The following is a 15747-nucleotide window of genomic DNA, read 5'->3' on the forward strand; positions in this document are numbered from 1 at the left end:
GTACACTGTAAAAACTGTGGTGTTAAAACTGACAGCAATTGGTGTTAATAGAGGACCACACCCTGAGGTGTTAAAATTACACCCTAAAGATTGAACATAACACCAAAAAGTGTAAATGTAACAACCAAAGGTGTTGTAATAACACCTATAGGTGTAAAACTAACACCAACAATTTACACCGGTGTAAAATAATTGGTGTGGTCCTCTATGTACACCGGTTAACACCACAGTTTTTGCTGTGTATTTGAAATTTTGCATTCTCATGAACATAGCCTATACATGTACATGTATAGTGAGAAAATGCAAGTCAATCATCTACATGTACTGATTGAAGCATGCACTACTGCTTGCACAGACTCAAATTTGACACGTTAACCAAACCATGTCTGGAGTGAAGACTAAACTCCAAACTCAATGCCTGTGTCAAATAAGTAGAGAAAGCCACAGTGCACAGTGAATCTAGTCTCACTATTTCAGACTCTGCACTATGCATATTGCGAAAATCAGGGGTCTGTGCCTGCAGACTACATGTAGAAGCACGGTTTCACAAGATACAAGGTTACAATCTAAATTCTGTGTCATAATATGAATTTAATTGTGTTCATGCTGCTTTATTACAAGCAGAAGTGATCCATATTTCCAACAAGCGACCATGACATCATCAGTATCCCCGCCAAAGTACAAACGCCCGGATAGAATTGAAGATGGTTAAATTTTTGCTGTTGTTTATACTCATGAGGTAATTGTCTGTTCTCTTTCTTTTCTTTTTTTGGGGGGGATTTTTTATCATCGATTGCTTTGCATGAGTTTTTTTTTAATTTCCTTGTTTCTATCCTTTTTTCATCTCCCAATCTCTTTCTTTTCATTCTTCTGTCTTCATTTTTTTTCTATCACTCACTTTCTTTGATAATAATGATAATAATGCTCTATGTTAGGCATCAAGACATTCTTGGCAGACATTGGCTGAATTACAAATGTTTGTACACATCAAAAAGATGTCACATTTGATATCAAAAAGTAATTTCTTCTCCAACCTCTCAGGGATTCTCCTAAAAAAAATCGCAGGCAAGGTCTGTAATTCTAGAATGTTTAAACAAAATAAAAAAAGAATCCAATAAAATTATACTAAACTTCAGTCATACATGTAAGACCAAATTTTCTTCTCTGAACTTTTATAAAGGGGCATAGGTCCCTCACCCCCCCCCCCCCATAAATTCTGATCAATACCCAAGTGGCTAAAACACTCACATTATTGCACATTGTGAATGCCATATGCTCAGAGGAATAGATGCACTGATAGTTTTACCACACATATCAGTCATCTGGGTTTCCATCTGTGGACTATCTAGAGTCTTGGTGTAGTTGAAAAGAATGATGGATTGGTCTGAAGACTGAACATGTCATCGCCCCTTCCCCTGTTATCATAGGGAAGGGGCACAGTAGTTAGTGCTGTAAGGGGATAACACTAAAAAACCATGGAAAACCAATGGTGTTTAAACTACACTACATTCAGAGCTGCAAACCACAAGGAAAAAAATCCTCTTTGATTATTTCTAAATCCTATTTTCCAAGCCTATTTCTGTTTTTTCCCATTTAAAAAAACAAACAAAATACTATAATTTTAAAGTTTCATTAATCCCATTTCAATGGGAAAATCAAATCACGTGTGACTCTCCCCTCTATTGCACAGTGTATTGAACAAAACATATGAAGCCTCTCACAGCCAACTTTGATGGGCGGAGCGACAGTGGCTTTCAGAAAGTTATTCCTTTGGAATCTGATGACGACCTGAAATGAAAATTAAAGATTTTCTTTTAAAAAATTATTTCAGTCATAATCGCTTATAACAAACAGAGTGCAGAGTGGTGGTCTAGACCATGAATTTACCACCAAATAAAATAAATGAAGGCCTACTGCATACATGTATGTAATAGGAACTTACTAAGGGATAGATAAAGCACACTTAGCATGCCATAGTCTATGTTTAACTACCCCCCCCCCCCCAATACCGGTGTGTTGGCTCAGTTGGTAGAGTGTCTGTCTCACAACCGGGAGGTCGGGCTCGAACCCCGGCCGTGTCAGACCAAAAGACGTAAAAAGATGGGAGTTGCTGCTACCCTGTTTGGCGTTCAACAATTCAAGGGATTGAGACTCGTCGATCTGGTGCTGCACAGTGACTGCCGGCCCACGATCAATTGGGCAAAGCAAATTTTCAGAGTATTTCATTTCATGTCTACATGTATTTCGAACAATAAATTATGGATTTTCATTTTTTTTTCATCATCTTTTTATTAAAGGCCTCCAGACTTCTTGAGTTTAATATCAATATCTATTTGGTAGTCTAAACGGGTCGATACTGATTTATTGCACGGGCAGTATTGGTTTATTTTGACATTCAGAGTTCACCTCAGCCAGGTATTTTAGTATGGTTGATGGATCATCAGATGGCAGAGAACTCCACCTGGGTATTAGTCTAGAGTATAGTTGGCTTCTGGGGTATAGAAAGTCCATGAGGTCATAAAAAGGTCAAGTGAGGTGAAGTTCAGGCGAAAACATTTAATTTGTTTGATTTGATTGTAATGTAGGTCTTTTATGAAACCATCCCCCCCCTTCCCAGGTTCGGCAGGATACCTTGACTTAAAGAGGGTTTACCCAACCTACCCCTTCCCACCCCCCCCCCCCCACAAAACTGAGATGACAGCATCCACAAGAAAAACTAGTCTGAAAACTTTGATTCAAGTGCATTTGCAAACTGATTCATTTTAAATAAGTCCAAAAGAACCTTCAAATCATAATATATTTATCTACCAGATTGCAAACCCATAACACAACCTTTATAAAGCTGCCATAATCATCAAATAAGGATGAAATATTTTGATGACCTATTCAAAACATCTGGCTTAATCTTTCCATAGTCCCATCTATAGAAAATAATGTCAAGGTTTGAGTGGGATGATAGCTGCGCTAACCCATATAGGAAGTGATTAATTTTGCTAACATGTATCAAAACCTCAAAAAGGTGCTTTCACACAGAGCCAATCACCAGAATATGCAGAAATTTATGAGAACTAGTTCAGGCCTAAAAAAAAATGATAATTAAGTTGTCGTATTCATACCCACCCACCCAAACCAGACTACATGTACTCTTTGGGGGAAGCTCAATACGGTCTTACGAGTGACGAATTTGCTCTGGACAGCAACAATCGCTTTAGGCTTTATTTTGTCTAAGATGGGTTAGGGTTGCAAACTTGCAATAAAGTTTTTATGTCCGGTTAAGGGTAGGGCATAGTGTAAAATCCAGGGTTGAAGTTGGTCATAAATAATAACTTTATTCTTCAAAACCGTATTTGTTATCAGATTTTTTAAAAAAATTTGGCAATTGGTTCGGTGAATTTTACTCTATTTTTTCAGATATAATTATTTTCAGCTCGGGAGTAGCCCTTTATTAAAGTAGAGGAGCCTTGCGATTAAAAATCGCCAGCTCAACCAAAGGACTCAAAGACCCTAATAAAAAAGCATGGGACGGGAAAGTTATTGTGATTTGCTTTCAGAACAGGAGAATACCTCAGAACTTGGAAAATCCCTGCGAGAAGTTTCCATAATTTTGAAAAGTATTTATTTTTAGCGGGTATTCTCTTTCGGGATTATGAGTAATTTGCCTCTGCACAAGAAGTGGCAAAAACAAAGGTATTTTCTGATCAGTGCCGAGAAGCATTTCATCAACATTATTGTCCGACACGTCATCACATCTGACAACTTTCCTATTAATTGGCCAGGAATCTCTGTCACTTGTAACTGTCGGAAAAAAACAGACTTCAACAGAAAAGACAGATCCTTTCCAAGATAAATTTCTTGATCAGATTATAGATACCTTGTATTCTCTGTTATCCTATCTAACTGGTAGCACTTAATAAGACAATAATAGGCTAGCCTACGAAAAGAAAAATGTAAAAGTGATTTACAGTCAAGCACTGTTTCCTGGTTTGAAGTAGAAAGGGAAAGAGGGATGACCCACGTGAGGGAGGTTTTCCGCTTTCGCTCGTCTTCTGTTTTTCTTTGCTGTCAAACTTAGCCATTGTATCAGACACTTGACAACTATATAGGTATCACAACAGACCAAAGTGTACCTTGATAATATACATGTACTATGGGCAATCCAACAGGCTATTAGAGTTATCAATTATCATACATTTGGGTTGAAGATACACATTCAAACATGAATTTTACTAAAAATACTAATTTGATATTCATATTCGGCGAGAAGTGCATCCCTATGGGTTGGCATGTGTTTTTGAACACTGCCAGTAGGGTGGTGATACATGTATTTGAATATTTTTAAAGCTTTTTTTCTTTTTAAAGGATTTTGGAAGGAATTCCTATTTTTGTTCATTGATAGATATTTTGTCTTGAACTAAACTAGCAATCAATGGGGGCTCAATAAATGAATAAACTAACGAACAAATGAATGAATACATGAATGAACAAATTTATTTATGAATGAATGAAAGAATGAACAGATAATTACAAAGGTGTCTGAGTGAATGAATGAATCAATAAAGAATTGAAATTGAATGCAATAAAGGATATATGAATGAAAAGATTTCTCAAATTGATATACTGGGCCTAGCCCTTGGCAACCTCTTCTATCTGACCTCATACAACCCTAACTAGAGCAGAACGGAGACTGAGGTCATTAATGCATTGATTCCATAGTTAGCAACGCAGATGTAAATCTCCGAGCATGCAGCGATAAAAATCGCGAAACATGATATTTCTCTTGGGGAATTGGGCCAAATTATTTCCCCTCTCAACAAATGGAGATAGAACGTGCATACGAAACAGGGTTTGATGACATCATAGGATTCTGATTGTGTGCAAAACAATAGCAATGAACAAAATACCCTACCCCCATTAAAAGCATGATGCTGATATTATCTAGTATACTTGAATGTGAGCATTCCACGCACAAAGTATTTTGATATACCAGCGTGATCACAATCATCATTTTCAACTCCATGCATGTCAATTACTCATATTTTGTTAATGCAATGAAGATTACCATTCAGTTTGAGTTCAACAGCTGGAAAATTATGACTCTGTTTTACATAGATCTACAAAATTCCATGTTTCGATAGGACATTCATCTTCTTCAGGTAGTAAAAAGTGTCTGAGCCAGGTCTGAGGTTTTGTATTTTGTTAAGTAATGTAATATTAAGTTTACCTATGGAAGCCACTCAAGTTCCAAAAACTGTTCTCCCATTGGGCCCTGCTTATAATGATAATGATAAGTGGCATAACATGGCAGCTCATTACACACTTAAAGATAAATTCCAGTATTGGTAACGATCTCAATATGACTTTTTACAGAATCTAATATAATGACCACCCAAGTGTCTGTTTGTATGAATAAAAAATATGTGCCAAAGGATTCTGGAAGAAATTGTGTAATTGCTGAGAAATAATCAAAATAAGCGCGGATTCAGTCACTTCCATCGGTCTTTATTCCAGCAATAATAATACACTGTCCCAAGTGTGCCTATCTGTGTTGGTGATATTCAGTGTGAACATTTTCAGCATAGATTTCAAGATTTCACAAAGTTCAGTTAATGTAACTGTACCAGATCTAGATCCTCGATGATATTCTGACAATTAAGCCTTGTTTTACAGACTTTCTCATGAAATCATTGTTTACTGCAACTACTGGAATTTATCTTTAAAGCTTTTCTTGATCAATGTATATAATAGGGCTACACAAGTACAGACAGATGGTGTAACGTTTTGCATTGATCATTTTGCCGAAGAGTTCGACAACCACTTAGCAATTGTATTCATATTTATTTTATTGATAAAGGTATAAATCCCACCGCTGCCACCAAAATATGTAGGGAAAAGATTAATCATCTATTTCTTTAGAATAAAGGATGATTTTCTTTTTGGTCATAAGCAATTATGCAAACATTTTGGGTTTTTCATTTATTGGGGGGGGGGGATATTTGGGTATGCAGCGTTTCATTAGATATATGGTAAGACAAACATGTTCAGTTGAACGATAACAAATATTTTTAAAAAGCAAGTTCTTGAAAAGGCTAGTATCATATTTGTTATGATTTTGAAAAGGTTTTTTTTTATGTAGGGTTATTGTGGCTGCCATGGGGGCAAAATTGCTTGTTTTTCCTTGGCACTTGTCAATGCTTCAAATTAGAGTTTATGTGAATACTTCAGTAGAATCAGCATTCTGAAATGCTCCTGGTTAACCTAAGTGCTAACCTCCTGCAGCTCTACTGCACTTCTACTGCATTTACTTCCATCCTGTTATTCGCTATTCCTATTAATCAAATTATTTTGAGTTCAAGTTACATCCCCATTTATGATTACTATTCTTATCTATCAAAGGCAGACAGTTTAAGCAGAGTTTCAAGACTTTCTCCCACACTGGCTGGATATTTGTATAAAAGATGCAGAGTCTCTGGGTATGGCCATTGGTGCCGAACATCACTAAATTTGAACTAACACCTTAACAATTTCTTTCAGAAGGGTGTACTCGAGGCTTGAAGCCAATCAAGCCACAAAATGGCATCATAAAAATGAAACTGAAAACATCACTCTAATCCCAGACAAATGACTACTTATCCATGGAAATTATATCAAGACTACAGCACCACTGAGCTGAATTACAAAAGGGTCTAGCAGCTAATCAGATTAGTAGTCCCATACAGGCTCTTTCGTGTAATCCTTCTCTCACAATAGGGGGCTGATTCAATAGCTAGTCAATGGGGCCTTTAACGAGTTGAGATGGCATCCCACTGTGCATTGACATGTGCAATGGAATCCACTCAAGTCTTTGAATGATGCATTGACTCCTGTGTTGCTTGTAACTTCCTTGAGGACTTCCTTGAGGACATCCTTTGGGTTCTAGGTCAAGGAACTGACAATTAGGAATATTTGCACTGGGATGCAGAACGCTATCAAAAACAGAGAAAAAGTATTGTCGACTGCCCTTCATGACAATGAACAACCAAGAAGTCCTTGCCGATTATTGGTGAATCAAAACAGCGGTTTCGTCCTCGATTCCAGACAAACGGCATACATGCATTTGCAATTATTTGTCAGCTCCGAAATGTAGGACGAACTGCTGTTCCGATTCACTAATTTCTGACAAAGACCTCTCAGCAGTTCATCGTCATTTGATGGGCATTTTCAATACATTTCCTGTGTTCCAGAATTCATTTTGTAGGGACAGTGATTTTCCGCGATCGCGGAAAACGACGGAATTCACGGAAAATGCTTTTTGAAACGGAAAGTGGCATTTCAAACGGAAAATCACGGAAAACGCATTTTCCCTCAAAATCACAGAATAGCAACAGAAATTACTCCAAAATCACAACAAAATGAGTATATTAAATGGCCACAAAACCCCAGAAAACACGATCTCATTTCGCTACAATCATGACAATTCACAAATAATGACAGTACCCCACGCCCGTACCCGGCCAGCCGCGCCGGCCGGGTTGGGCTTCACTGCACTGTACACATATTGTTCCAACTATGCACGGTCGTGTGTTGCTGCCCTCTACGTTTGAAGATGTAACAGCACGATATCGTGGTCTTAAAATCCAAGATGGCGGATTGGCAAAAGCTGTTGACTGATGATAATGATGTCAGAAACCCCCCAAATTATCAATGAAAAATCATTTCACCGTGATGATGCATGCTAAATGTCTTTGTAAAAATAATATTTACACCCGCATAGATCCGATTAGAATGGATTCTATTGTGTTGTTGGTACAGTAGCAGATATAAAGTTTGACTAGTGCGAGTGTACGTTCATTTTGCTATTCAATTTGGAAACGGAATTGTCACTTTTCCGTGTGTACAAAGTCTATGGGGAAACGGAATTTCCGTTTTCTGACGTGCTGAAACGGAATTTGAGATTTTCTGAAACGGAAAAGGCAATCTTTTGAAACGGAAAATCACTGTCCCTAATTTTGCATGGTGGTGTAAAAACTCGCTAATACAGTACCTTGAACTATCCCTTTACATATAGCCGTTAGTCTAAATGGGCCCTAAAAGATCGGCCATTCTCTTCTTCTTCTGATCATGGACCTACTAGTAGGTCCGTGTTCTGATGAAGTACAGTCCATCGACTGGTGCCCAGTTGCCCTGAAATGTAAGGCCTGCATGCATTCAGAAGCAAATCCCAAATGGCTCAAATCAAATCATGTGCAAACTGCAAATGGACAATCTGGTTAAATATAAACAAGACCTTGATAGATGTGGCTAACCTTCGCCCCTTGCAGGATATTGGACAAGCATCAGTCTGTACTGAGCCCATAATATGGGTCATACCCAGCCAAAATACTATTTTGTTTTTTATTTGGGGCTAGTACTTCTCATAACCTACTGATACCTGCGTAAATCTGCAACATCGGATTAAAAGGCTAAACATTGAAGTGAAAAGAGATTTTCAAGCCTGGCTCTTTTAAGCATGTGGGGGCAAAATCGCCCGAGCATCCATTTTTTCTTTTTTTACACTGGTCATTCCCTTCTAACCAACCCCCCTTCAATTAAAAAAAATATGATGAGGGAGAGAATGGAGAGATAAATGCTGGATAGTTAAAGGAAATAGATAGTATGTACCTCCTAAACAGTTGCTTGTTTCCGTAAAATACATTTATTCTTAATATTTCAGTGTCCACGACCAGGCCAAAAGGGGGCTCATGTCCCTAAATTTGCAATCTAGACCCCCCCCCCCCAAGGTGTCCCCTCCCCAAATTTACATGTAGTTGGATAGAATAGAGATCGTTAATCGTCACACATCACCACCAGATACACTATAACACTGGCATTCATAATTACCTTTGGAACATTTCTGAATTTAGACGGGGTCGTCATTGTGTCGTTGCGTCCGCTACTGGCAAATTATGAAGAAATAATAATCCACAAAAACTTGATATACTTCAGAGCAAAAAAATTCCTTTGTGATCTCCGTGCTGGGTGATGTAAGCATACAAGTAAACAGCACAGAAAGAATACTGTTAAAGGTGGGAGTTTATAGGTTGGCGGTGGAATGAGGCTTTCTACTAGGGTTGTTCGTGATTGCACATTAGTACGATAAAGTGGGATGGAAGTACGTAATAGACACTTAGTCAAAGGCGGGTATGTTAACTGATGTATTCCAAATCCAAGATGGCTCCCTTCTAAAGGTGTCACTCATGAAATGGCAGATGCTCTATCTAGACTGTCATCAGGTAATGCAGTTCCGTGGTGTTGGGGAGCTGAGGGTGAGGTAATGTAGGATAATTGCACAGGATCAAAAATTTAAGCTCAGCCTAAATTGACATGCAGATGCAACAGACGGTTAATTGCATGGCGCCTCTCTGAAGGTTCTAGACGGTGATGTTTCAAGCTAGGAATCCTGAAAGTAATAACAGTTCCGACAGGATGGCAAGAGAAACGTTTTTGAAGAGCTGGATTCAGGATCAAACCGTCAACCACTTGTTTAGAAGACTGTTGATGTCCACAAGACGTGGAGGTATGCAATCACACATGTGGCTTCTCACACAGCTCCACAGGGTAGCCAAGCTCATAAAACATCAAAAAAATCTTCCACCTTGAAAGAAGCTCAAAGCTTTGATGATATCCTTGATAAATTATCCACCATTAAAGCTTAATAAACCACCAACATCACAACCATCATCTACTCATGCATGGAGTATATATATACTTCCACTGAGGATATATATATATTCCCTACATCCAGCGGAACATAGGAAACATATACATGGGAGGCCTATCTCTCGCTTGTGGAATATACTACACTATACCGCTGCTACTGTGCGATAACCAATGCTATTGAGATTGGCGGTATTGGTTTGTGTGGGGGGTGGGGTAGCATGCATAGACAATACTACGCACACACAGAGGACACACACACACAGAGGGCAATAGCACTGCCATGGAATAGCACTGTGCGCTACAGTGAATATATATATACTACAGTTAGTGTGCATATATGTTTCCACTGGATCATAATGCTCTATGGCGCACTCTCTTGGCCACACACCCTTTTTTTCTCTCTTGCTGCCGTGTTGGAGGGGTTCGGAGAATAGGTCCGAGGGACTTGCATTATCAATTGATATGTAAATCAGATAAGTCCCTCATCTCTTCCAGCAATCAATATTCAAGTTAATGCATAATACATCAGAAACATGCATAATTCAAACATGGAATATTCATTTCTGCAATGCTGTCGATTCTTTTAAATAGCCTTGTTTTTTTCACCATTTTCTCAACAAAAGGAAGAGTTAACTTTTACATGTGAATGAAAACATCATAATATGTTGTGATTATTAATGACAGTATGTAGAGTCAGTGATTTTCTGTTTTAAAAATTGGTCTTTTCAATTTCCATTTCAACTTGATCTAAAAATGGAAATTCCGATTCGTCACAGAAAATGTACACAGCAAAAACCTGAATTCAGTTTTGCAAAGGTGAATTCCATGAATTTTTACATGAAAGTATCAGAACCAAACAGAATTTGTTTTATTTGCCGATAAAACAGAAAATCACAGTACCTTAGTATGGAGGGCCCATCTCTTACCCTGTCATCCTCAGGACATATGTATGATCCTAATAAGATTCTTTTATTTTCATCTATGTGTGTTTTATATTCATACATTCAATAACTTCATGTATTCAAAGAAATTTCTCCAAAGCACTTCATGAAAAACAAACTAATACCTCGGTCACATTTGCTCTACGGTGGCCATACGGCAAGTTGAAAACAGTAGTTTTAGTTTTTTTATTCAAACCACCTATATATGTAGCTGGTACACAGAATGTTAAAGCGGCTGTTTTCAACTCACCGTATGGCTGCCGTAGAGCAAATGTGAACGAGGTATATCTTGATGAATGCAGAAAGTTGACAGGATCTACATGTTCACGCCAAGTGCCAAAAGAGTTTACAGCTAATGACTAGTTGCATAAAACTGATCGAAAATGAAAGATATTGACTATTATTCAGTATTGAGGCTTTGAATTTGGGGAGGCTTTCAAAGGGGAGGAAAGCTATTCAGAATGGGCTCTTTTGTATATAAAAAAAGTTGTTTTCAATAGCTGAAAATAAGTTGAAAAGTTCTGCATTGTCTGCAAGGCAATATAAATCATGATAATGGTATCATATTCATGAGTGTGTTTCTCTTTATTTTATTCTGTTAATCAGTAACTATAAATGACAATGGATTCATTTCCACTTTTCAACAATATTCATATTTTGTGGACAAATTACTATCTCATTAAAGCCTCTTTATATTGCTAATCAGCAAATTTAAGGGTATTCTAAAGAATCAAAAGAGTCTTCAATGAAAAAAACTTGTAATACAAAAGCAGGTATTCAAATCACAGTGTAAGGTATTCCTGTGGGTAATATTAATTGGGATTTTACAACTGAAATCAATATCATTTTCACTGATTTGATTTTTTTTTATTACAAATATATGTAGGTTGACATGCATGTATAAAAATGAATATTGCATCTTTAAGTTTCTGAAGACTTTTTTTTATGTTCTTACCCCCCCCCCCCTTCTATTGAGGCTTTCAATTTGGGGAGGCTTTCAAAGGGATGAAAGCTATTCAGAATGGGCTCTTTTGTACATAAAAAAGTTATTTTCAATAGCTTAGCTGAAAATAAGTCTGAAAGCTTGACTTTGTCTGCCAGGCAATATCAAATCAGTATGTCAAGGATTTTTCTAAAGATAAACTTCAATGAAAAAAAATACTTGATTATTAATACAAAAGCATGTATTCAAATAACAGCGTAAGGTAACCACATGGGTAGAATTGGGATTTTAAAACTGAAATAGTTATCAATATCATTTTTACTAATTTGATTCTTTTATTCATTACAAAAAAATGTAGGTTGACATGCATGTATAAAAATGAATATTGCTACTTTAAGTTTCTGAAGACCCTTTTCAATGTACCGTAACCCCCCCCCCCCCCCCCCCCTTCATTCTACTAAAGAAGTCCTCTACAGCCCCAGTTTCTGCCGAATCAAATGCTTGCTCAAAAAAAACATTTTGTCTATAAATTCTAAGGTGCTTTTGTTACAAAAATGTAGTTGACGATGAATATTGCTATTTAAAGTTTCTGAAGACCTTTCTCAATGTACTGTAACCCCCCCCCCCCCCCCCCTTCATTCTACTACTAATAAAGAAGTCCTCTACACAGCCCCAGTTTCTGCCGAATCAAACGCTTGCTCCAAAGAAACATAATTTTGTCTAATTCTAAGGTGCAACATTCATGTTAATTAATGTATAGAAAGATAAGTCCTTATGTCCATAATTTGTGATGATTGTTGTCCATTTCTTTAATTTCAAATTCTATTTTAGTTTCAATACAGTACATGTAAGTCTAAATCTTATATTCATCTTTATAGTAATTTGCTATGTTCCCATTAAGTACTCAATCTCTCTGAATTTGTTATTCCATGCAGTGCTGGAATATATTTTCTATATATCCCCCTAACCTCCATCTGCCGTTCCCTCACTCCCAAAACTCCTTCACTTCTTCCTATCTCTCTATTTCTCACACACATCCTACTTCCCATCCCCCCCCCCCCGGTCCCCAAACATATCCAACTATCTCTCTCTCCCACAAACACACACATACCCTGTTCCTCCACCTAATTACCTAATACCACCCCCCCCCCCTCCACCTAATTATCTAATACACCCCCCCCCCCTCTCTCTCTTTCTATCCCTGTCTCTCTCTCTCTCTCTCTCATATCCCTAGTCTGGGGACAGGCACATATTACAACACCATGCTTCCCAATCCAATCAATTTATGTGGCTCTTTTCTCTACTCCCCCTCAAAATAATATTCTTCATCCCGTTCCGTTGGTATAATACCGACAGACAAATCCGCCACCTAATACGCTCATAATTACAGACAACTAATGACACATGCTCGCATCCTTGGGAAAATACGTGGATAGAAACTGGGTAGGGTGAGGGTGGAATAATTAGCATAATAACTCTCGGGAGAGCTTTATATTTGGTAATTAACCTTTCAGAGGATATTTGTCAGGGAATGCGAAAATTCATCGTTATATTGCCTGTTCATGTTGAGGTCCCAGGGCAGGGTAGCATTATCTTGTAGCCAGCCTATAGACTGTAAAACCATCACGACTGCTTTAGGGGCTTGTGCACCACAATATCAGTGTTTTGAATGGGATGTAAACCCCGAAGAAAAGTCTGTTGCAAAAAAAAGCCAGAATAAAACAATACAAAATATTGGTGGTTTGTTTTTCAGTGGACCCTCCATTCTTCTCATGATATATAATTATATTGACTTAATTATATTGATTTGAATTTGACATGCATGTAAATTTATATTTGAATCACTTATTGAATATGTATATCATTATCCACTGTTGAATTTTGTTCATGCTTTGATGTAAATTGAATTAATTTATCTTGTATTTATTTGAATCATGTTGAAGAATGTAAATAAATTGAATTGAAGAACAGAAGATGAAGAAAGTTATCAGAATTTTGGAGTTTTTGATTTGTGTCATATACATTTGCCCCATTTATAATAGAAGATGTATGGATAAAAAAATTCAATAGTTCATGATGACTAATTTTTTTTTTCTATCGGAAGCAGGTTTGAAATGATTTGTCTATTGATATACTAGAGGTAAAACAAAACCAAAAAAAAATTTTTAGGTAATGAAATTTCATCGACTTGTTTTACTACACCCCATAGGAGGAAGCTGCTGCTTGCATAACATCAAAAAAAAATTTCAGGGAGAACTCTCCCTTGAACAGAACAGTTTTTATATTGTATGCAATTATGCACCCCACCCCCCCCCCCTTTCCCTCCTTAAAAAGTATACATGTATGTACATGTACACCTTGTAGACCTATTAAAACTTTATCCATTCGTCCATTCTGATAGAAAAGAATTGCAAAAACATGTAAGAAAATTGCATCTTTGCACCTTCGCCTCAAAATACTGCAATTATCGCATCTCAAGTACATAGCCAGCAAAACAAACATCAATGCCTTGATCAGGGGGATCCCTGCTAAAGAAAAGACAACACCGCCTGGCAAAACAAAGAGCTGCCCCGCAACCAGCATATTTGCCCAGAGATTCATGAACTCAGCTGTAATAGCAGATCATGAATATATAGACTGCAGTGGTACACAGGTGCAATGGGGAAGAAATATGAAGATCAATTATCAGAAGAGGTAATGATCAAATTAATCATTAAAATATATCAGAAATTAATTTAATGATTAAAATTATATACTGAATATGATGCGAAGGGAACTAAAACATTAAGTAGGGTAGTAATTCAATCTCCCTCAATAAGATTTTTGTAAAGTGTATTGATTTTTTTAAATACATCAGGAATTAGGCATTTATAATAAAACAGATTCTGAATGCATCTTTGATTTTGATAGCAGCAGAATGTTCAAGGATAAAACTAGCATACCAATGGGGGGGGGGGTTGAGAGATTTTCACAAGAGGGATAATACATGTAGTTTTGGGGCTGAAACATTGATACAAAACTCATTACATTCATCAAAATAGGATTAAGGAGAAAAATAAATAAATTCATCAAAACTGTGTTTAACTTTTCAGAAATCATCTCAAATTTCTTCATGATTATTTATAAATCATTGATTAAAATAAAATCATTGATTTCGGCTCGCTCGCCTCGCTTTCTTTAAAGGGTTCAAAATTGCCCCCTCAAATGTTTGCATCATTTTTATGTACATTAAGACAAAATACTAGAATCAGGCAAAAACAATATCAAAGTCTAATATTCAGTTTCCTACCAAAATCAAGATTAAATTACTCGCTACATACAAATGTACCCCAATCTCATTTAATACACTCAAGACTACAATGCATACTCCACATTTGAATTTGTGCCCTTCTACAAATTAACATACATGGATGTTCTCCTTGTGCCAATTCCTTCTGTCGGGCAATTTTATAGTCTAAATAGTAGGGCAGTAACTCCTATATTAAACACAGAAGTAAACCCCTTCTTCCACTGAAAGTACAATATGATAATTCATTCCCAATTCTCCATAAATTTCCCCCAATTTGGGCCGGACAAAGGAGCTAGAGATTAAAAGACTTGAATACCGATATCGCATTACATAGGACCCTTCTTATCCCGATGGATTGAGGAGAAGGGGGCGCATGACAAAAGAATTTTATGATCTTTCAAGTGGGGGCTTTATACTAAGAGAACATAGTCTGCTAGCACAGACTCTGATTTGACGAATTAAAGGACAAGTCCATCCAACAAAAAATTAATTTGAATAAAAAGAGAAAAATCAAACAAGCATAATACACTGAAAATTCCATCGAAATCGGATGTAAAACAAGAAAATTATGACATTTTAAAGTTTCGCTTGAAGGACAAGTCCACACCAACAAAAAGTTGATTTGAATAAAAAGAAAAATCCAACAAACATAACACTGAAAATTTCATTGAAATCGGATGTAAAATAAGAAAGTTATGACATTTTAAAGTTTCGCTTAATTTCACAAAACAGTTTACATGCACATCCTGGTCGGTATGCTAATGAGGAAACTGATGACGTCATCCACTCACTATTTCTTTTGTATTTTATTATATGAAATATTCTAATTTTCTCCTCATTTTCACGTGAAACAATGATTTATTCCTCCCTGAACATGTGGAATTAGCATTGTTTAATAG

The 15747-nt window shown here is 36.9% G+C and overlaps 1 protein-coding gene across 2 annotated transcripts in view; it reads right to left on the reverse strand.

Moving 5' to 3' along the window:
• Positions 1-9879, reverse strand: part of LOC121417195 (dihydropyrimidinase-like) — a 53022-nt gene extending 43143 nt beyond the window's left edge. Inside the window, exon 1 of one of the 2 annotated variants that reach the window (XM_041610808.1) lies at positions 8857-9879. In XM_041610808.1, coding sequence (XP_041466742.1) covers positions 8857-8892 — 36 coding nt within the window. In that variant the 5' untranslated portion in view covers positions 8893-9879. The remainder of the gene's footprint in view (positions 1-8856) is intronic. The other variant, XM_041610809.1, reaches the window with a different exon arrangement.
• Positions 9880-15747: the final 5868 nt, after the last annotated feature.

This window comes from Lytechinus variegatus, chromosome 6 (assembly GCF_018143015.1).
Source record: "Lytechinus variegatus isolate NC3 chromosome 6, Lvar_3.0, whole genome shotgun sequence".
Classification (NCBI taxonomy): domain Eukaryota; kingdom Metazoa; phylum Echinodermata; class Echinoidea; order Temnopleuroida; family Toxopneustidae; genus Lytechinus; species Lytechinus variegatus.